The 23,742-nt window shown below is 44.7% G+C and overlaps 2 protein-coding genes across 2 annotated transcripts in view; both read right to left on the reverse strand.

Moving 5' to 3' along the window:
* LIMS1 (LIM zinc finger domain containing 1) overlaps positions 1–247 on the reverse strand; it is an 82,406-nt gene extending 82,159 nt beyond the window's left edge. The window contains exon 1 of the mRNA XM_020902430.2: positions 117–247. Within this exon, the coding sequence (XP_020758089.2) occupies positions 117–148 (32 nt within the window). The 5' untranslated portion in view covers positions 149–247. The remainder of the gene's footprint in view (positions 1–116) is intronic.
* A 6,715-nt stretch (positions 248–6,962) lies between these two features.
* The window catches only part of GCC2 (GRIP and coiled-coil domain containing 2), a 34,495-nt gene continuing 17,715 nt past the window's right edge, over positions 6,963–23,742 (reverse strand). Inside the window, exons 10-23 of the mRNA XM_070478995.1 lie at positions 23,208–23,327; positions 22,344–22,508; positions 21,896–22,000; positions 20,931–21,093; positions 17,962–18,062; positions 17,780–17,874; positions 17,166–17,298; positions 16,134–16,255; positions 12,821–12,997; positions 11,702–11,919; positions 10,052–10,246; positions 9,359–9,498; positions 9,006–9,207; positions 6,963–8,669 (exon numbers count right to left, since the gene is read on the reverse strand). Coding sequence (XP_070335096.1) covers positions 8,599–8,669; positions 9,006–9,207; positions 9,359–9,498; positions 10,052–10,246; positions 11,702–11,919; positions 12,821–12,997; positions 16,134–16,255; positions 17,166–17,298; positions 17,780–17,874; positions 17,962–18,062; positions 20,931–21,093; positions 21,896–22,000; positions 22,344–22,508; positions 23,208–23,327 — 2,007 coding nt within the window. The 3' untranslated portion in view covers positions 6,963–8,598. The remainder of the gene's footprint in view (positions 8,670–9,005; positions 9,208–9,358; positions 9,499–10,051; positions 10,247–11,701; positions 11,920–12,820; positions 12,998–16,133; positions 16,256–17,165; positions 17,299–17,779; positions 17,875–17,961; positions 18,063–20,930; positions 21,094–21,895; positions 22,001–22,343; positions 22,509–23,207; positions 23,328–23,742) is intronic.

The following is a 23,742-nucleotide window of genomic DNA, read 5'->3' on the forward strand; positions in this document are numbered from 1 at the left end:
CGGGCTCTGCAGGCCCGTCCGCCCGCGCCGCAGGGAGGGGCCGCCCCGGCGGCAACACCGCTGACGTGGCTGTGGCTCCGGCTGCGGCCTTGAGCTCACCGCCCGCGCGATCTTACCTGTTGGTCATTCCTGACGCCACGCCCAGCATCTCCGCGGCCCCGCGAACCCGCACCGCGTCCCCGCGCCGCTCCAGTCGCTGCCGCTGAGCCGCCGCCGCTCCTCCTCGCTGCGCGCCGGGGCAGGAAGGGGCGGGCCGGGGCCGCGAAGGCCACGCCCACTAAGAATCGGTCCCGCCCAGCCTGGCCCTGCCCCCCGGAACCGCCCTCCCGGATGTCGGCCCCCGCCTCCATCTAGGCCCCGGCTCGGTCCGCCCCGCACCCGGAACTGGCGCACCTCCAGTCCGGCCCCCCCGGAACCGCCCCTCGAATCTCGACCCCGCCTCCAGATAAGCCCCGCCCCACCCCGCGCACCGAGGCCCCGCCCTGCCGGTGGAGGACACTGGCCAGGGGTCCCTTGCAGCAAGCCGGTTCTGGATCCGGGGCAGGTTCACCCTCCCTCGTGCTCCGCCGTCCCCACACCCCAGTCTGTGGGCCGCGGAGGTGGTCGGTGTCGGTGCTGAGAAGTCATCTCCACTCTGACCAGGTCCTGGCGATGGGGTCACTCCTGGAGTCTCAGCAGCGCTGCAGACCCAATTCTAGGATGGTTCTCAGGAAAGGCTCCAGGGAACCCTGTTAGCCCAGCGGGTAAAGCTGCACCTTAAGGAGGAATGGGGTGGGGCAGAGCGGGCGTGCCGCAGTGGTACAGAAATGGCCACAGCAGTTGTACCAAGAGGGTCAATGCAGTTTTGCTTTTAAGAACAACTGAGAAAGTTTGTTTAACCAGGACATTAAATAATCACAGTCTCTACCTAAAACACATCTGTTAAGGAAAAAAAAAGAATAGTCAATAAGCACATGAAAATATGCTCAACATCACTAGTGATTAGGGAAATGCAAATTAGAACCACCTTATTGTCCAGGAGGAAAGTGAAGTGAAAGCATTAGTCGCTCAGTGGTGTCCAACTCTGCAAACCCATTAACTGTAATCCACCAGGGTCCTCTGTCCATGGGATTCTCCACCTAGGAATACTGGAGGGGGTTGCCATTCCCTTCTCCAGGGGATCTTCCCCACCCAGGGATCAAAGTCAGGTCTCCTGCATTGCAGGTGGATTCTTTACTGAGCCATCAGAGAAACTTGTCCGGGGCAATGCTGCTGTCAACACGTGTTGACCAAGATGTTTTGGTGGAGAAATTGAGGCCCTTGTGCACTTTTGGTGGGAGTGTAAGTTGCTGCAGCCACTATGGCAAAGGGTATGAGAGCTTAAGAAAACTAGAAATGGAACTACTATATGATCCAGCAGTCCCATTCCTGAGTATATATCCAAAAAAACTGAAAGCAGACATCTGAAGAGAGTTGGAAAGATATTTGTACACCCATGTTCATTCCCAACACTGTTCACAATAGCCAAATGTGGAGACAGGTCCATGGATGGAGAAATGGATAAATGATATAGAGTCTCCATCCACAGAATGGAATATCATGCAGCCTTAAAAAGCAAGGTAATTCTGATGTATGCTGCAACACAGATGAACCTTGAGGACACTATGCTGAGTGAAATAAGTCAGACGAAAAAGGACAAATACTGGGCCCCCAGAGGTGTCAAACTCAGAGACAGAAAGTAGATGGTGGGGGTCAGGGGCTGGGGGGAGGGGAAGTCAGGAGTTCTGATTGACAGATACACTTTTAGTTTTGCAAGATGAAAAAGCCCTGGAGGTTGTTCAACAATGTGAATATACTTGATGCTACTGAACTGCACACTTGAAAATGTTTAAGGTCAATTTTATGTATATTTCACCACAGTTAAATAAAAATAAGATGATTTGTAGTAATAAAGAATGACTTTTATGACTTTAGCAACTGAACAACCACCTCCAAGATATACTTTAAGTTAGGAAATAAAACAAGGGGGTAAGTTTGTTTAGTATGCTGCCATTTGAGGGAAGAGAAAAGCTGTCAGGGTTTATGCTGGTCTCCTAGAATAATTTGGAGAATATTTCCTTTCTTATTGCCTGAATAAACCTATCAAATTGGGACAGTTATCACTCTTGAAAGCTTGATGGAACATGTCTGCAAACCCATTTGGACTTTGTGTTTTCTTCTTGAGAAGATTTTAAGCACCATTTCAATTTCTATTCCAGTTACAGGATTTTTCAAGCTTTTAAATTCTACACGATCATCATAGGTTAACAGTATATCGAGTAAATTTCAAGTTTAAATTTTAAAGAAATTAGTTTATGTCCAAAGTTTCAAAATCATTACACATAATTGTTTATATTAGACTTTTAAAATTTTACTTTATCTGTTATATGTGTGCCTGCCTAGTATCTCAGTTGTGTCTGACTTTTTGCAACACCGTGGACTGTAGCTGGCTATGCTCCTGTGTCCGTGGGATTTCCCAGGCAAGAATACTGGAGTGGGTTGCCATGTCCTCCTCCAGGGTGTCTTCTGCATTGGCAGGCAGGTTCTTTACCAACTGCGCTACCTAGGAAGCCCCCATCTGTTATATGTCTCCTATTTATTAATGAGATTATTTATATATGTGTCATCTTTCTCCTTCTCTTGGTCAATCCTGCCAGAACTTTTCTATTTTTTTAGCTGTCTCAAAGAAACAAGTTATTTTCATATGTCTTTAAAACCTGGTGTGTATTTTATACTTAAAATATATCCCAGTTTGGAATAACTACAGTTCAGTCTTTCAATATCCACATGTGAATAGTGACTACTGTATTAGAGCAGTTCTAGAAAAGAGGAGCTCCTTTTAAAATATTTCAAAGTTGTCGTCTATAAGGCAGTTTGAAAGCTAATCTGAATGATTCCTTTTCCAGGAAAGGAAGCAGAAATAGTACAGTCATGAAATTGTTAGTTGCATATTTTATGGGTCCCAGGAGAAACGTGCAAGGCCAAAGAGTGATCTCAGTGAGAAACTCAGAATGAATCACAGGAATTAAACATTGGACACCATCCAGTGCTGAACATGAGTTTTCAGCTTACAACAGGATCACTTTATATTACAAAATGTAGAGCTTTGCTAATTATGCTTGATGTAGGATGTATATTGATACATTGTTCCACAGACAGCTATAGATTCAAACTTTGTGAAAAACTGTATTTCACTCTTTGGGAAGAGTGTCTTCTTATAATCTTAAACTGCACTGAAATAAACTATCTGTTAGATTGCTCAGAATGGGTCTTAATTCTAACCTCTACTTTGGTCATAAGTAATAAAAAGAATGCTTCGGTGTACAAATAAGATATTGAAGGCAATCAACTGTGATTAACAAACAATGCTCTTAGCAGATGACGACTCTGGAACCTGACATGGTACACATCAGTTTACTATTTTTCATATTTATAAATTTTAATTAAAAAAAAAAAATCCCTTTCTCTGAAAGCCTCTGGTGTCTTCTGTTTTCTCTGTCTGCTCCACCAGACTTTTGTCCTCATCCTTCCCTCCTTGGTGTGGTGAGTCACAATTATACCTAAGCTCAAACAAAGCAACCAGAAAACACATTCCAAGATAATGGAGGTTTTCTGAAGCCTGGTAGGTCAGGCTTCACGCACAGACCCATTCCCTTGGGGAAGTTAGAATAAAGACTGAAGTCGAAACAGGAGGACTGTCTAGGGAGTGTGGCCTTCTGGTAACCAGTTGGGGTAAAAAAAAGGAACAGGAAGCCATGGCCAGTTCTCAAGAGCCCCTCAAGGAAAGCACACGCTGTATCTAGCCAGTAGCAAACAGGTTAAGAAACAGCATAGCACTTAAAGTTGATACAAAAACCAAATGCCTGTTCATTTCCAGGTTACCAAGAAAGATACAACATGGCTAGCTGAAATTGCAATATTCTGGATAAAAGTGAAAGTATTAATCACTCAGTTGTGTCTGCCTCTTTGTGACCCTGTGAACTACAGCCCGCCAGGCTCCTCTGTCCATTGGATTTCCAGGCAGAGATACTGAAGTGTGTTGCTGTTCCCTTCTCCAGGGGGTCTTCCCAACTCAGGGATCAAACCTGGGTCTCCTGCATTGCAGACAGATTCTTAATCATCTGAGGCACCAGGGAAGCCTGAATTACACATGTGAAGTGGAAAATAAAACCATCTAACACTTATTGTATGTGTCCTACATTTTTAATTGCTTTAAAAAATAAAAGATGGCTTTTGCTAATGAGGAAAGGAGTAACCAAAATGACCCAAATGTCATTGATGTTAGCATCTTTAACTTTGCATTTAGAATTCAGTACATCCTTCAGAAAAGATTTATAGCCATAATGACTTCACTGGTAACAGTGATGTTAATCTCCTTGGTAGTGACGGCAACCAGAATGCAGTGAAACTAGTTTGTGATTACACATGTGATGTGTGTATATGTGCTCAGTTGTATCTGACCATCTGCGACTCTATGGGCTGTAGCCCACCAGCCTCCTCTGCCCATGGGATTTCCCAGCAAAAATACTGGAGTGGGTTGCCATTTCCTACTGCAGGGGATGTTCCTGACCCAGGGATTGAAGCCGCATCTTGTCTCTTGCACTGCCAGGCAGATTCTTTTACCACTACACTACCTGGGAAACTTTAATTATATATGTGAAGTAGGAATTAAAACCATCTAACATTTATTGTGTGTGTCCTACATACCAGACACTGCTGAGTCAGCATCTTACTGTATCATTTCATTTAATCTTATTACCTGGTTATTATTTGGAGATTAGGAACAAGTTAGTTGCAATGTAACAGGAATTATACAAACAGGCAAATCTACAGATAGCAGATCAGTGGCTGTCAAAGGTGGGAGGGTTAGTGGGGGAGAGGCTGCCCATAGGTAGGGAGTTTATTTCTGGAATGATTAAACTTTCTAACATGGAGATGGTTTCACAACCCTATGACTACACTGAAGCCATTCAGTTGTATACTTTAAACAATGAATTGTGTGGCACGTAAACTGTAGTCAAAGCTCTAGTCAAACCTCTGGTTTTTCCAGTAGTCATATACGGGTGTGACTTGGACCATAAAAAAGGCAGAGCACTGAAGAATTGATGCTTTTGAGCTATGGTGCTGGAGAAGACTCTTGGACTACAAGATCAAACCAGTCAATCCTAAAGGAAATCAACCTTGAATATTCATTAGAAAGACTGATGCTGAAGCTCCAATACTCTGGCCACATGATGGGAAGAGCCAATTCATTAGAAAAGACTGATGCTGGGAAAGACTGAAGGCAGGAGGAGAAGGGGACAGCAGAGGATGAGATGGTTCAATGGGATCACTGACTCAACGGACCTGAGTTTGAGCAGGCTCTGGCAGATGGTGAAGGGCAGGGGAGCATGGTATGCAGCAATCCGTGGGGTTGCAGGGTCAGACACTGACTGGTTTGTCTAGGGTGGAGCCCTGCATCTGGGTCCAGATGACTATGGCAGGAATTCCTTGCCTTTTATAGGGGGGTGGCCTCTGTCCCCAGATAGAAGGGTGAGGGCAGACTCGAGTAAGGGCACCACGTGGGTGGGAGTGGGCCTGTCCTCCAAGTGAGACCAGGAAGCCACCTGCATTGTTGAACTGAAATCACATTTCCACACTGTATTCAGTGTTCAACTCATAAAAGCCTATTTTTTTTAAAAACAGTAACAACTCAATGTCAGGACTTGGTTCTTTTTCCCACGTAATCACATTTTGCAGGCAGGTGAACTAATACATAAACACCCAAAAGCTCTTCATCACCTATTGGTGAAATCAGCTGGAAGGCACTGCCAATTCTATCAGGCTGTTCTCTCTGTTCTCTTCTGAAGCCACAGCTGACTGAGGGGCATGGGGTGCATATGCGTTCAGTCACGTTTCACTCTTTTGTCACCCCACCAACTGTAGGGCTTCCCTGGTAGCTCAGCTGGCAAAGAATCCACCTGCAATACATGAGACCCTAGTTCAATTCTTGGGTCGGGAAGATCCGCTGGAGATGAGATAGGCTAGCCACTCCAGTATTCTTGGGCTTCCCTTGTGGCTCAGCTGGCAAAGAATCTGCATGCAATGCAGGAGACCGGGGTTCGATCCCTGGGTTGGGAAGATCCCCTGGAGAAGGGAACAGCTATCAATTCCAGTATTCTGGGCTTGAGAATTCCATGGTCTATACAGTCCATGGGGTCGCAAAGAGTCAGACATGATTGAGTGACTTTCACTTGACTGTAGCCTGCCAGGCTCCTCTGTCCATAGGATTTTCCAGGCAAAAATATTGGAGTGCGTTGCCATTTCCTTCTCCAGAGGATCTTCCTGATCCAGGGATCAAACCCGCATCTCTTGCACTGGTAGGCAGGTTCTTTACCACGGAGCTACCAGGGAAGACCTGCCACAGCTGATTTCCAGACATGGAACACACATAAAACAAAAGTCTTGTACCAAGTGCCACTGCCAAGTTCCTACTAACCACATGCAAGTATTTTCATGTGCTCTGTTCACTGAACACCAAAGCCATTTCTCCATGGGACCTCTCGCTCTCATCATTAGATACCATGGGGTACAAGACCCCTGCTCTGCTGGTGAGTGGTTCACTTCTGTTTAAAGGAACGTAAGCCTCCATGTACACTGTCTGGAATGTAAGCAGAGCTTGTAATTTGGGAGACCCTCACACCACAGAGGGCAGAACTTGAGAAACACCCATGGAAGGGCCAGGTGGCCTCCAGCTTCAGCCAGAAGGTGGGTATCGGATGCACAGATGCATAGGACCCTCAGGCAACCTGAGGCCCCGTGAGCCGAGAACTGGGTGGGGGGTCCAAGGTCCTGACTGGTCAAGATGGCAGAGAAGGAACCCAAAATCCATGTTATAAACCAACTCAAGACCCTTAGGAGGCGGAGGCTAACATAACAGAAGAGTAGGTGTTAACAATGTGACATACAGTCCAACACATTTAATAGAAATATTGAAATAATCATTATACTTCCTCTCGTTGCAGAAACCAGGGAGAGAGATCCCTTCTGTAATTGAAGTAGTAATTTCTGATCATACAAGGCATTTTTGTTATTATGTCCATAGGTAGAGCTCATACTTCAAAACAGGTTGATAGCCTGGACTTAGAGATAAAGTGAGATTTATTTAAATATTTTAACAGTTACCTCATATGCTTCTGGCATACTCATATTCACAGTTTACCAAGTAAAAAAAAAACTAAATGCTTAGAAGTCAGCTCTGAAATAGATGCATTTTCATTAATACATTCACCAGTTAGGTCTGTTCTTCTGAAACAAGAGGAAAGTCAGATATTGAGATTATTTGTTAAAGAACAAACTCAACATGTCAGCAGCAAATTTCAGTTAAAGTAAACTGGAAACCATTGTTCCCGTAACCGCAGTACAAAGTCAGTTCACCAGCTGAGACCAAAGATCACAGGGTAGACTAGAACCTGAAACAACTTCATAGAGCATATTGTGGGGTGACTTTTAACAAATAAATATTAAAAATAGAGTTTTCACATTGATGACTTAAGGACACGTTTTTGACACAGTCCACAGAATATTCAGAGGCATCAAGCCAAGTACCACCACCACCACCACCAGGAGCTATACCCCGGGGCCCCTCGCAGCACACGGGCGACTGGTGTGCCGGGACTGCTGAGCACCAGCTTGTCTCTGGACGCAACACCTAGCAACACAGCCAGGGTACTGGAAAGTTTCTCTGGAGAGACTGAGCAAATTCCCCAGACAGACTCCGGTGTAGAAGCTGCTGAAGCACAATAGGAATATGGGCAGACCCCACAGAAGCACCCCATCTGGGAACATGGCGACCAGGGCTTGTGACCACAGAATCAGCTTGAGATAATGTACTCTGGAGAAAATAGAACTCATTGTTCAGTCCAAAAACCTGTGTGTGTCCACGCAATGCATGTGTCAGATGAACTGAAAAGGCTCAGCCCATGGTGAACGTCCAGCAGGTGGAGTGGGGCCCTCTCCATCGGCCCCAGACCCAGGAGTTTTAAAGGAAATAAGGAACAGTCACGTTAACTTAGACTTGGGGGTGGACTCCAGTACATTTACTTGATATTCCTTCATAAACACGTCAGCTTTACCAGGAAAGTGTCTTCCTTCACATTCTGACTCACAAGTTTTCTGTAACAATTTGTCAATGATAACAACTAACCTGTCAGTCTGATCTTGTCATAAATGTTCCTACAAATTCTTTAAAAAGTCTAAATTCTAGCTGGTATGACACCAAAACTTAGTTTAACTTCAGAATTCACAGGACAGCCCTAACCCAGGCAGCCTGAGAGTCCAGAGGAGGGCAGGGCGTTGCTCCTGGGTCTGGTGGCGACGGAGAGGGCACAGAGTCTCAGGGCCACAGCCATGTCCACACTCCTACTGCTGGACATTCACCACGGGCTGAGCCTCTTCGATTCCTCTGACACATGCATGGATACACACACGGAGATGTGAATTACATACACATGGTTTTGGACCAAACAATGACAGGGACATACATGAGCCTTTTTTTGCCAAACAGACTATTTGGTTCATGAACAGCACTCTCTTGTCAGTCTACCGGAGTCCAGACCAGCTGTGCAGGTAGGATGCCCAGCCTGAGGAGCGGGACCCGCTCTCCTCCTCACCTGTGGGGTGAAACAGAAGGTTACTATCTACGTTGCACACCAACCTGTCCTTAGGCCTACCAGTGCCCACTGTCTTCCTCTCTGAGGGTCAGAACGAGGACGTCTGACACATGACGCACAGCACGGCACAGAAGGAAACCAAATTCATGGGGAGAACCCAAACTAGGGTCACAAGTCCAGTTTCAAGGAACTGGAGATCACAGTGGACACTTTGTGCTCCCTTCTACGTGGAAGGGATGCACACATGGTGCTGTCCCCAGGAAGCAGAGCCAGCGTTTCCTTTCAGGCACAGGATATACTGGTCCACAGCACAACCCCGTCTGATGCCCTGCCCACCTTGGGCGGCGGCCGCCAGCCGGGTCTTCTCCTCAGGGCTGAGCTGCAGCATGGTGTCCACCACAGGCAACAGCCGCGCCCGCTCGCTGCCTGGCTTCAGCAGGATGAACTGCAGCAGCACGTTCTTCAGGTACTCCAGGTTGGCTGCCGACTTCTCCCGCTCCTGGTTCCGCTCCAGCCGCCTGACTTCACTCTTCAGAAGCTGGTTGTCACAGAAGCAAGGGAAAAGGGGTTAACATGAAAGATGGACACCATGTCTCCTCTTCCCCCAAAATGCCCTTAAAATGACAACAAAGGTGTAGCAAGGACGCATGAGCTAGTGCGGAGGGCTTCCTGGAAGCAGCATTCCCCACCTTAATCTGCTCCATGAGGATGGCGTTGGTGGCTTCCGTTTCCCGAAGCAGGCCATTTAAGTGGTCGGCACTCTTGGTGGTGGAATTGAGCTTCTGAACCAACTCTTCTTTGGTGAATTCATTGTGCCATGCAGGCGGCTCTACAGGTAATAGTCCAACATTAATTCCCAAAATGAGGGGTCACAAGTGAAAATTTTAACAGATCACCAAGAAAATACCCTGGTATGGCCACTTGGCTCTGCAGGTCCACCCCCATGCCCCAGTTACAAGGCTGCATGAGACACAGGAAGACAGACAATAAAGTGGAGCAGGCTGCTGGCTTGGAAGCTGTGAGGCTACTAGGTCAGCACCAGCTCACCCTCCTTCATCTATTCACATCCTGGGAGCTGGTGTCACTTTGCTCATAAAGAAGGAAATGCCAGCAGTTACTGGGAGACCATAATTTCAGTGGTCTCCCTTGAGGATTTCATACAAGGTGAGGGGAGCATTATTATTTGAATTTAATACATGATGGAACAGGCCCAAAGTCAACAAGCAAAAAACAGAAAGCCAAATCTGACCATGGCCAAATTTTCCATTTGTAAAATAGGAGAATACTGAAAAGTTTTTTTTATGAGAGTAGCTCAAGAGAGCACTTATAAAGGAGAGTGACGTTAATTAGACAGGATGATAGAATCAGACAGAGGAGCGCACCAAGCCTGGCTTCAGGAGAACTGAGCAGCTGCTCCAGGGACTGTGCAGGGGTGCTGGCGGGAGAGCCCCGCTCCAGGTCTGTGGTCTCCATCCCTTCCCCTTCCTCCCGGGCCGTGACCTGCACATCCAGGAATGGGAGGTCTGCGCTTCTCCTCTCGCGAAGGCTCCTCAAAGGTTGCTGGGAAGAAGCTGCACCTGTTACAGGATTTTTAAACAGTAAGTGGGAGATGCTCAGACTCATGGACTCAGCACCAGCAGAGATACTTAAGCAAAGGTGACATGACTCAGGATGACCAGCTGCATGGCAGGGAACCTGAATTACTCAAAGACAAGGAAAGATGCAGAAAGAGGAAACTTCTAAGACCACCCTAACCAGCCAGTTACTGAACTCTAACGATGAAGTCCACTCACCAGAGGCAGCACTTGCTACCTGAGTTAGGGTAAACCATTGGACAGCACAATGCAGAGGCCTGGCTGCTATAGAAACCCTCCAACCAGACTCTGCCTGTCACAGAGGATGGGTGTTTCCAGCATTGCAAACCCTGGAACACCACACCCTTGCTGAGGGCAGCTCTGAGCTCACTGACCATGGGCCTCACACTCCACCGAGGGTTCAGGCCATCACCCACCCGTCGTCAGCATGCAGGCAAGAAGAGTCCTGAATCTAGGGTGGGTTGACCCATCCCACTTCCCAGGCTGGGCTCCACGCTCGCTGGCCACTAGCCCAGCATACAACCAGCAGAGTCATAAGACACTTCAAAGGAGTTCTTTTATGAATCCCAAGCAAGCTCAAGGTCAGAGCAATTACACGGCCTGGTTCAAAGAGTCAGAGCCTGTTCCAGCCAGGCCTGTTAACCTCACCTCTCGCTTAGGTCACTTTAGTTCCCTCTGCGGAAGCGCTTGCCCGGGTCTCTGACTGTTTGCTTACTGCATGTTCCACTGCTGACTCCTGACTCCAGCATTCCCTGGTTAGCCACTTCTGATAGTTCTCAGTTTATATTACATTGTCTGAAAGTTGGTTTTGATCCTGAGGAGTGACCCGTCACCGCCAACACCCTGGTGATGAGGGATCAGTACTAAATATGAAGCTGATACTCTGCACTGAGATGTGGCCTCGTTCTGGCTGATGGGCTCTCATCGCTTCCAGGAAGCAGAATGAAGTCGTTTGTGTGGCTGGACAAAAGCTCCACTAATTAGAAACTTGGAAGGGAAGATGCTGTGTTTGACCAGACAATCCTACAATTTCAGCACTCTAGAATTTCTGAGTAAAAAAAAAAAGTGTTTGAAAAAACACTGAAGAACACTAAATGGATGCAGTGGATGCTGTATTTGTACACGGAGGCTTGAGACCGCTGTGTTTGAGTCAAAGAGGAAAACCCAACTACGTGAAGTCAGTACCCTGTGGGGGCAGAGGCTGCAGCAGCAGGGGGTTCAGCGTCCAAATCTCCACTTAGAAGCAGATGCCATGTCGCTGACCACAACACCCGGTGTCTCGTCACCGTGTGTGTGTGTGGGGGGGAGTGGCTAGACAGCACACCCCCATCACACGTACGCACTCTGTATGTGTCCCCATTGCATGTACACACTCCACATGTGCATTCCCACTGCAAGTACGCACTCCATGCGCCTGTCCCCATCGCAAATACATACTCCGCATGGCCGGCTCGCTGCGGGGCTGCAGAAGCTGGGCCTCTAGCCGGCACAGCTGCTGCTGCAGTGTCTCCACTGTCCTCCGGTGTTCCTCTTGCAGCTGCCCCACCTGTTCCCGGAAGCTGCCGCGTAGGGCCTCATGCTGGGCTGTGAGCTGATCAACAGTCTGCATGTGCTCAGCCTTCAAGGCGGAGTTCTCTGACTGCACAGAGCACAGCCTGGGGAGAGACCGTGCCACATAAGCACCCACCCTACATTGGCTCGGCCAAGATGGCAACCGGACGTGCCCCTGGGGGACTCAGGCAGGAGGCAGAGGGCGACCTAAATGTGTCAACTGGAGTCTGTGTACCCCGATGTTTCAAGCAAAGGGTTAATGGCAGGAGCAGAGGGAAATGAAGCTCTGCTGAAGTGAAGGACAGGTGACATGCCTATTCTCCAGGTGAGGAGACACCTCTCCAAGAAGTGCAGACACTTCTTGCGATTAGGAAGTGGAGGGTGGGGGTGGAGGGTGGGGGGGGGTAGGACCCTGTAATAAGTGCAGTCCACCTTCGAGACCCCCCGCACTGGACTCCACCTCAGCAAAAGGATGCATGGGCATATTGGGAGGGCCCTGGGTCAGGTCAGAGGGTGGGAAATGAAGCAAGACAAGCAGCCAGAGGAAGACACAGACCAGAAGATGTCGTCTACACGAGCAGTTCCACCTTTGGGCACTTCCTGTTGGCAAGGATGCCCACGCCCTGTGCGGGGAGCGCAGCTCTGCCTGTGTGCTCCCCCACAAGCTGTGCTTCTAGTAAACTCTGCCTGTCCTACAGTGAGGGCTTGCTGTAAATTCTTGTTTCCAAAGAAAGTAAGGGCTCCATCAGCAGCTGCCAGAATGTCGTCCAGAGAGAAGGAGAAGTGCTGGCCTCCAATGCAAGGCCATGAGGGCACAGTGGACAGAATGGTGGGCAAGCAGGTAAAGCCATGTATAGACACAGCAGGAGCGGGCGCTCTGAGGCAGAAGCAGCCACCAACGTGTGGACACCCTGCTCCTAACTTCAGCCCGCACCCTCCCAAGGGTGCCCAACCAGAGTGCCAACAAGCCCACTCGCTGCTCATGTGCCAGCGCCGCTGGCTTACTTCTCACGGAGCTCAGCCTCCTTGCCCACGGCCTCCTGCAGCACCCTGTTGTGCCTCTCCAGCAGGGCGTAGTGTTCACACTGCAGGGCCTGCAGCTCAGAGGTGCTGATCTGTAAGCTGTTCTGGGTGTCTTGTAACTTGAGCTTCAGTTGGTCAATCAGCATTTCCAGATGTTCTCTAAAACATAAGTAAGTTTAAAAAATATTTTTGAAAGAGTAAACCTAATTTTATGATTTCGAATAAATTTTACTTTAATCATTTAATCTTTTGATACCATACTCTTGCCATTATTATGGATGATTTTAAATGAAATAAAACAATCTGAGGAATTTGGAGAACAGGGTTAAGTGTGAAACAAAACACTATAGTCAGATTTTAGATGTCAGACTACACATTTACAAAAGTCTGAATTTACAGATTTCACATTCAAATGGAGCAGACGATGCAGTACATCCAAATAGTCCATTTCATGTTATAGGAGGACGACATTAGTTGGGGGAAAAAACAGAAATCATACAGCTCTAGGCTATCTGTTCTGAGAACAGCTTTTTACACCAAGCTAGAGTGAAGAAAAGTCTTTGGAGAAAAAGTTAAAAACTGTATTTCTGCCACAACTGGTATAATGCACTATTTCTTTTTTTAAGAAGTATTTAATATATAAAAAAGTAGAAGAAACTTAAAACATTTACATTAAAATAATTTTAACTCAAAACTGTCATAATCAAAGCTGACTCTTGCAAATGTGGTATTTTTATAATAATGTGTCAGTATTCAACTTCAGCTTTTAAGACGAGCAATTCATAGAAAAAACATCTCATCAGTTTTTAGCCTAGAATTATCTATTTACTAAATACTTAAAAAGCAACACAACCATAAGATTACAAAATTAATACACAGAAATCTGCTCTATTTCAATACAGTAACAATGAAAGATCAGAAAGAGAAATTCAAGCAACTATTCCATTTACCACTGCATTAAAAAGAATAAAATACCTAGGAATAAACCTACCTCTGAGACAAAAAACCTGTACTCTAGTGACTATTAGGATGCTGATGAAAAAAATCAAAGAGGAAATAAATGATGAATAGATACACCATGTTCATGGACTGGAAGAATCAATATTGTGAAAATGACTATACTGCCCAACACAATCTACAGATTCAATGAAATCCCTTCAAATTACCAATGGCTTTTTTCACAAAACTAGAACAAAAAATCTCAAATGATGGAAGTGATCCTGAATAGCAAAAGCAATCCTGAGGAAAAAAAGGGAACTGGAGCAGTCAGGCCCCCTGACTTCAGCCTATACTATAAACCTACAGTCATCAACACAGTGTGGTACTGGCACAAAGACAGAAATATAGACCAACGGGAACAGGATAGAAAACCCAGAAATAAGTCCATGCACCTATGGTCAATTAATCTATGACAAAGGAGGCAAGACTACACAATGTTGAAAAGACAGTCTCTTCAACAAATGCTGCTGGGAAAACTGGACAGTCACATGTAAAAAAATAAAATTAGATCACTCTTAAACTTCATACACAAAAATAAGCTCAAAATCGATTAAACTGAGACTGGACACTAAAAAACTCCTAGAGGAAACATAGGCAAAACACTGAGATAAATCACAGCAACATTTTTTTCAATCCACATCCCAGAATAATGGAAATAAAACCAAAAATAAACAAACAGGACCTACTCAAAAGCTTTTGCAAAGCAAAGGAAACAATAAAGTGAAAAGACAACCCACAGATTGGGAGAAAATATTTGCAAATGATGTAACTGATAACGGATTAGTCTCCAAAATTTACAAAAAGCTCATGATGCTTAACAGCATCAAAACAAACAACCTATTCAAAAAATGGGCAGAAAACCTAAAGAGACATTTCTCCAAAGACGACATACAGATGGCCAAGAGACACATGAAAAGATGTTCAACATCACTGATTATTAGAGAAATGCAAAATCAAAACTACAATGAGACAGCACCTCACACCAGCTAAAAAGGCTCTCATCAAAAAAAATCCACAAACAACAAATGCTGGAGAGGGGGTGGAGAGAAGGGAACCCTCCTGGACTATTGGTGGCAATTAAAATTGGTATAGCCACTATGGAGAACAGTATGGTAGTGTCAGTCGCTCAGTCATGTCCGACTCTTTTTGACCCCATGGACTGTGGCCCGCCAGGCTCCTTTGTCCATGGGATTCTCCATGCAAGAATACTTGAGCGGACTGCCATTCCCTTCTCCAGAGGATCTTCCTGACCCAAGGATTGAACCTGGGTCTCCTGTATTGCAGGCAGATTCTTTACCATCTGAGCTACAGGGAACAGTACGGAGGTTCCTTAAAAAACTAAAAATGGAGCTACCATATGACCCTGCAATCCCACTCCTGGACATATATCCAGAGAAAAACATTATTCAAAAGGAAACACTCACCCCAATCTTCATTGAGTACTGTTTACAATAGCCACATGGAAGCAATCTAAATGTCCATCAACAGGGGAATGGATAAAGATGTGGTACATATATACAATGGAACATCACTCAGCCATTAAAAAGAATGAAGTAACGCCATTTGCAGCAAATGAATGGACCTAGTGAGGGTTATACTGAGTGAAATAAATCAGATAAAGAAGGAGAAATATTGTATGACATCCCTTATATGTGGACTCTAAAAGGAGATAATACAAATGAACTTACTTATGAAACAAAGAGACTCACAGAGTTAAAAAACAAACTTATGGCTGCCAGGGAGTTTGGGATGGACATGTACACACTATTATATTTCAAACGGATAACCAACAAGGTCCTACTGTATAGCACAGGGAACTCTGCTTAATGTTATGTGGCAGCCTGACTGGGAGGTGGGCTTTGGGGAAGAATGGATACATGTCTATGTATGGCTGAGTCCCTTTGCTATTCACCTGAAACTATCACAACACTGTTGATCAGCTATACCCCAATACAAAATAAAAAGTTCAAAAAAAGTAACATAAGTACACAAATTCTGCAGGATATTTACTCCTACTGAGAATAGTAAGAGCCAGGTGTAAAACTGTTCTGAACACCAGGCCTCTCCCGATAAAAGCAAAGCATAGATGCTATAGAATGCCACAGCAAGCTCTCATTCCTAGTATATTTTTGAACAATTCACAAGAGCAATCAGTATGCTAATTTCAAAGAAGTATTAAACAACATATTATTGAAACACTGGTGGTAACTAGTGGTTACGTGTAAACCTCAAGGTCCAAAGGCAATGGGAGCAGGAGTTCCCACCCCATGGGTGCTCCCCATCCTGAAGACCTCACCTTTCTTGTTTGGCTCCCTCAGCCTCAGTCTGAGACACAGACTTATTTTTCTGCTGTTTTAAAACATTGTGGACCCGGATCTTGTAGCTCTCAAATTCAGAGGTGACCGCAGCTTGTTCTGCCTATAATGGTTCAGAAAGAAAGAAGTCTGACCACTGTATTTTTTAGGTCACGTGATCCTCCTGTTTTCTCTCAGATTGTGAATGAAGATGAAAACCTTTCTCTGAAGATAAGTAATGCCTCTGACACTCCTTAGTCCCTCAATGAACTTTCCCTAAATAGTGTACTTCTGTTGGCCTTACACTTTTTTAAGGTCTCTGAATGACATATCTTGTCTGACAGGAGGTATATTTCTACCTGTTTTCACCTAGTAGATTACTGCCCTTTTTTCCCCCCCATATTGCTATAATAGCACTATTTAGAATAATTTTCACTTAGTAGAAATATTAGACAATATTTCTAATTGTCAATAGACAATTTAGAATATTATTATTAGAATATTCTAATATTATGAATATCTAATAGGATATCTAATATTATGTCAATATTAGAATAATATTTCCTGTTTTTATAAATACACGAAAAATTAATTCAAAGAGGTGAGGCTACTTGCACTTTGGTTTTCAAAAGAGAGTGGGAAAAGTGTAATTCTAGGTCCTGGGTTTCCTGAAGTGCCCTGTGACCTCTCAGCCCTACTGCCCAGGACGCTCAGAAAGAGCCATGCCTGTTAACAAGTCAATTGCAGGGGTCTGTTCTGTACACTGAAGAAAGTGGTGCTTCTATTAGAATATGATTTCATAGTCATTTAGCCCTTGGAGAGAACTCTAACCTTTCTAACGAAAAAATTTTTTAAAAATTTATTTACACACAGAAACTGCAAAACAAGGTTAAAATGGAAACAATGTGTACCTCTGTCTTTCCTTTTAGCAGAAACAAGTTGTGCTAGTAAAGGTCTGGGTTGTCTGGGCTGGGGTCAGGTGGAGGGGTCGAACTGCTGGGAGCCTACCCCTACCCCACAACCGGAGGACGCACCCTGGCCTCGCGGCACTCCTCCTGCAGGGCTGATACCCGCTGCTGGTAGGCACCCAATGTGCGCTGGTGCTGGTCCGCCGATGCCTTCAGGCGCTCATGGGCTTTGTGCTTCTCTGCCGTCACTTCCTGCCAGCTGAATCTGGGGGCAGAGGCTTTCGGTGAGGAGCGAGGGAACCAGATCTTTGCTGGTTAAACAGACTTCCCTTAAAGGTCAAGTTGGGGTTTGAGAGGGGACTATGTGTAAGAGACATAAGAGTAGGAATTTTAACTTATTATTCAAAGACTAGAGCTAACATGAGTAGGATATTTTCTCAATAAATTAATTTGGTTTTCCTTAAATCAATCAAATAATCATGAAAAAATTTCAGAACACATGTCACAGTTCAATGTTTAATTAAATACCTCAAGCTGTTATACATAAACATAATGAATACAGAAATAAATTATTGCTTCTACTTTCTCAAAAATGCTGGCTGATAAAGGATACTTAGGGGGAAGAAATGTGTGTGCGCAAACGTATATTTTGTGTGTGTGTGTGTGTGTGTGTGTGTGTGTGTGTAAAACCCCCCACGTGGCAGCTTACTTCTACATGGAAATTTCTAAAAGCCTTTAACAGTAAAAAGAATCTTACTTTACAGACTTCTACTTGCTGCTGGCTGGCTTCCAGTTCACCCTTTAAAGATGCCTGAAGCATTAAGTGATCAGTCTCCTGCAGAACAAGAAACCTGGTTAAATTAAATAACGATGCTATTCATAAATACCTGTATTCAAAGATAGAACTCAGGAATGCGCATACCGCTTGCCTCAAATCTGCCAGTTCTTTCTTGGTTTTCACAAGTAGCTGTTTGATCTTGGTATTCTTTTCCTCATACTGCTGTACCACAGCCTGCAGCGAAGCTAATGGGAAAGATCATTTCAGGGGAAAGGTTTACAAGTGGATATAAGTAACTGAACAAGAATCTTTTTTCTGTATTAGCCTATCTCTGAAAGGAACCCGTCTTAGCTTTTTATTACAAACAGTCCTGGGTGTTCACTAGAAGGACTGATGCTGAAACTGAAACTCCAATACTTTGGCCACCTCATGCAAAGAGCTGACTCACTGGAAAAGACCCTGATGCTGGGAGGGATTGGGGGCAGGAGGAGAAGGGGACGACAGAGGATGAGATGGCTGGATGGCATCACCGACTCGATAGGCATGGGATTGGGTAGACTCCGGGAGTTGGTGATGGACAGGGAGACCTGGCGTGCTGCGATTCACAGGGTCGCAAAGAGTCGGACACAACTGAGCGACTGAACTGAACTTTAAACATATATGACACTAGTGACAATAATATAGTAAATCCCACTGTATCCGTGACCACCTTTAACTACCACCAACACAGGCTGATCTCATCCCACCAAGCGAGGTGTCAGGCCTGCATGCACCGTGGCTGCTGCCTGATTCTGGGCACAGCCTGTCTGCACGCTACTTATGGATGCTTTAGCCCAGGAGGAACAGGACAGAGACCTCAGGGTCCGCGAAGCAGAGAACACATGTGTCCTGCCCTTTACTGCAACCCAGACTCACCTGCTGACCCAACTCCTGTGCCGCACAGGTACTCCCCACCCCTGAAACCCACTTGTCTGTAAGTATTTTAGCATGCATCTCTGAAATAAGGGCATATACTTACTGCGTATCTAAAAGCTAAAGACTTTACAATAAGAAATACCTCAAAAGACATGCTGTGTTTCCAAGCACCTGGTCTGACTTTGTGACACTAATTGTCTTGCAGAACAAAGTTCAATAAAGGAAGACTGAAATGTGATCAAAACAAAACACTTTTATGTAACAGAGGTAAAGAGGAAGCCAGTATCAAACAGGAGTAAAGTGGATGCATTTTCCAGATCACAGGACCAACCACAGAAGCAGGCCAACCCAGCCGCAGCTGTCGTGAAGCAAATACAGAGCATCTGACAGAGACCACAACCTGGTCCTTGACAGAACAAATAACACATGGGTCCATGTGACCGCAGCAAGAAGACCCCAAGCGCAACGACTACTGCCATGAAGCTAAATCCACACCCACTGACTACATCACTCAGTAAACAAGAGCAGGTGTTCTGTAAGAATACACTTTGACTTGCCTTTAAGATGTGTCACCACCAGTAACTTCCTGGCAACTATTTACCCAGTCCTGCAAAGACTGTACAAGGCACACATTACATATAAAGCCTTTAAGTGCTCCAGGAATCATGACAGAGTATGTTCCTGACCTTTAAGAACACAGACTGAAATGAAGGATAATCTCTGGATAATGTGATGATGTAAAGCAAAATAGAAACGTTCAAAAGAAATATAAAGGCTGTGGGGACCCACATGAACTAATGGTCACAGCCAGGTTACATTTGCATGGGACAAGGAAGGCTTGTGGGGACAGCAGACACTGGAGACTGAGGATGACTCCAAAAGGTGCTCACGGGGTGGGAAAGTGAGGTCACAGTGAATGAATGACAAGGCTGTGGAAAAGCAGCCACCATGTTTCAGAAGAGGAAGGGCCACTGTGCCCCAGAGGTGAGGAGGGTGCATGAGGAGCCAGACGGGCCCTGCAGAGGGGCAGGGCTGAGATTGCAACACATGGCAGAGTGAGCTGGCTGACAGTTTTGCGTGGATACTTTCCAACATGTCCCCACTCTCCTCCCCGTCCAGCCACAGCCCCCAGCTCAGGCCTCAGGGCCCCTGCCTGCCGAGGTGGCTGCATTTCCCAGACCCCACAATGGGCTGAATCATCAAAAGGGCCCAAGTCCACTCTGTGTTCAGGTCCCTCCTGAACTGGATCAAGAGGATCTTCTGAGCATACCTGACTTCTCCCTCAGAGGTCAAGCCCTTTCCTCCAACCTGTAAAGACTTCCACACTATGTTACTCCTTTCTACTCCTGCCCCTAACTATGGCTGCAGAAAGGACTGCCCTGTCCCAGTTCGCTCTCTCTCTCCAAATCCTAAGACTCAACACAAATCCCAACCCCCAGCCATTCGTCCACAGAAGCTTCTCCCTCTGCACTCTTGACACCCAGTGACTGGACCTCTTGTGTCTGTGCTGACTCACCAGCGAGAGGTGCTGGCCTTCTTGAATGAGCAGCTCTTTTTAAGTTTTCCCAAGACCTGAGCCTCTTTTTTAGCTAGCTGGCTAACTCACAAAGTCAAATGTCTGCAAGTGTTTGTGACCTGGAGCCCTGCTACCCAGTATGCACAAGAACACAGCTGGAAGACGGGTGCGTGCACAGGCAAGGGCCCAGAGAAACCAAGCACAGAAAGTATCTGAAAACCCTGTTAATTATTTAGGAATGAAAAAAAACCCATGGGTCAAAGAAGAGATTCAAAGAAAATTAAAAATATCTCAAGCTGAATTAAAATAAAAACACAACATATCTGCTTGTTAGCTGAAGGCCTGCCTAAGGGACACGCACAGCTCTAGTGCTTATGTTGAAAATTATTTCACAGATAAAATGGAACAGAATCACCTCAGAAAGAGTCCATGGCCATTACAACCATCCTGCTCTGCTGACAACAGGACCCCTGAGAAATGTTTACAGGACTGAATGTACACAAGGGCACAGTGGGTAGTCTTACAGCCCCCCTCTTTAGTCCCCAGTCATGGTCCCTACTGTGAGGATGACTGGGCTGCCAAGGGCTGGTCAAGGAAACCATCAGCACTGGCCCCCACCCCCCATCCCCCACTTCTGCTGAAGAGAGTCACCATGAGGTGCAGTGGGTTCTGTTTTACTCACTCATTTCTTCTTGCAGGGTCTCTTGTTTCTGTTTTTGGATTTTTATTTCCTGCTCCAAATCTTCTATCTTGCTGTTTTTATTAGCTAACTTCTGATTCAGTTCTCTCATCAAGCGTTCGTAATCAGCAATTTCCATGTTCATCAGCGTGGTCTGCTGGGCATCCTGCACAGGTTACAATGAGAGGGCCATGTGACAATGGATGAGCTAACTCTGTCTAGCAATTTCTGAAAGGATCAAGATCACAACACACCTGCTCTAGGATGCTTTTCTGTAGCACAAACTTCATATGTTAATGAAGATGCTGGGGTACTTCCTAGATTGTAATTTCATAAAACTGACTGCTTTTGTAAATAGTTTAACTTTCTCAGTTTCATTGTATATTATAATTTTTGTTAACTACAACTGGTCTATTCTTATCTATAAAATATTCTTATTTTAAGCAGCTCTTATAGTACCTTAATTTTTGTTCCCATCTTTGGAAGAGTAGAGAAAAATTCACCAAAGTTCTCAGCATAATACAAACTTCAGTTCTTGACATTAACTAAATTTTCATGTGTCACAGAATAATCATGTACAAAAAATAAAACAGCAAAACAAGTCTAAATTCTTCCAGAGAGATGGGCACTTGGACACCTAAGTTAAATTTTCCATATTCTGAGGCAAATAATTTATAAAGGAGTACTTCAGTATCACAAATAACCTTATTTTTGAAATATTACTTTTCAGGGTCTATAGGATAGTTTAAGAATGAGAACATTGCTATTCTGAGTCTAGTGTTTCATTTTACCTTTCTGAAAGTGAAAGTCACTCAGTCGTGTCCGACTCCTTGCGACCCCATGGACTATACAGTCCATAGAATTCTCTAGGCCAGAATACTGGAGTGCATAGCCGTTCCCTTTTCCAGGGGATCTTCCCAACCCAGAGATGGAACCCCGGTCACCCGCATTTCAGGCGGATTCTTTACCTTTCTAACCAGCTCTAATTCTTGCATGGTTTTCTGAAGCTGTTTCTTTTCCTTTTGAAGCTGTAGCTGAAGTTCTTCAAGTTCATTTACAGAACTGGCATGCTCCTAAAATTAAAAATAGAAACACTGGGACCCCTAAGCCAACCAATGTTTAAAAAAAAAAAAAAGCATTCATAAAGGATTATAAAATACATCTGACATACAAAGTACAGAGTTTGGATATCTTTCCATATTTAAAAAATATATACCCAAAAATCGTACTGTGGATTCTCAACTTTACAGTTGGAATTAATTAACTTCAATTAATTAACTTTAATTCCACATTAAGGAATTAATAAACTTTGCTGATTTAACAAATGCTCCTCATTAGCAAGTCTTTTCTTCACTGAACTACTGCAATAAAAACACCACTGTGTGAAATGAATTCACCCCACAGAACTGCTTTGACCTTTATTTTCTGTTCTTTCTGAAGTTTTTCAGCTTCCAGCTCTTTGTCTGCCATAGCCTTGGCTTTGTGGACTTCTAGAATCTGCACTTCCAATAAGCAGGCGTTAGACTGCAGTGTCTCGATACGGGCCAGGAAGTCTTCATTATCTGAGGTTAATTTTTCACACTACAATGACAAATGATTCATTACTGTAAACACACAGAAAATACACACAGGAGAGGAAGAATAAAATGGAACATAATGAGAATACTGGCACAGTATAAAAAAATGAAGATTTCGGAATCGAGTCCATGAAATGAAAATGCAAAAATCAAGAGTAAGTTTAAAACACAGTCACAAAAATAAATAAATAAATAAATAAAACACAGTCACTACTGATGTTAATTTGGAAAACATTTCAAGTGACCAGGAGCACTAACAGAGGAAAAGGCAAAAAATGAAAAAAACAAAAACAAAAAAACCTCAGGGGAACTGAGATTACAGCTGTAAGAAAGACAGGATGGTTGCCAGTTTATTGGTCATATTCTTCTCTCAACATTGGGAAAAAGAAAATAAAATTAAGTTTCTATGTACTAATTTTAACTTTTTGTGCAAAAAATATTAGAATTGAAATACACTTATTACAGTTTTCACATATGAAAGTCAAAGTGTCAGTCACTCAGTCACGTCTGACTCTTTGTGACCTTACGGACTGTAGCCTGCCAGGCTCCTCTGTCCATGGGATTCTCGAGGCAAGAATATTCGCGCATGTCATTCCCTTCTTAGGGGGATCTTCCCAACCCAGGGATTGAACTTGGGTCTCCTGCATTGCAGGTAGATTCCTTACCATCTGAGTCACCATGAATTTACTCAATTTAAAGTTACCTGAAAAGTCAAACTTCTTAATTGTCTTGTAAGGTCTTCTACTTGACGCTCAAAGTTATTGGCACGTTCTTTCTCTGCATCCAACTGCTCTGACTGCTTATCATATTCTGATAAAAGATTCTTCAACAAAAGACAAAAGGACTTAACTTCAGGATATTATCGTACATGCAACTCCTCAGACTGTATGACTGGGCCATCTTAACATAAGCCTTAAGAGTTCATTCTGGAAGCCTGAAATATTTACCTAGATTCAACATTTGACAGACTTACCCCATGGCATCATACAATAAAATTAGCATAATCTAGATGACTTTTAGTATGAGGTGGTCTCTTAAAGGCTCGAAGAGGATTTAAAGCATATACAATGCAATATCTCCAAGTTATCTATCTAGTCATCAAAAATAAACTTCTGAAACATGAACAACATTTAAGCGGGCAGGAGAAAAAGTTTACCCTTGTCACCTGTTACCTACAGAGTCTTGCTGAGGACAGCCTCGGGCCTAGCCCAGGTGAAGCAGAGGTGCTCAAGGAATAT

The sequence above is a fragment of the Odocoileus virginianus genome, chromosome 2, assembly GCF_023699985.2.
Source record: "Odocoileus virginianus isolate 20LAN1187 ecotype Illinois chromosome 2, Ovbor_1.2, whole genome shotgun sequence".
In the NCBI taxonomy this organism is placed as follows: Eukaryota; Metazoa; Chordata; class Mammalia; order Artiodactyla; family Cervidae; genus Odocoileus; species Odocoileus virginianus.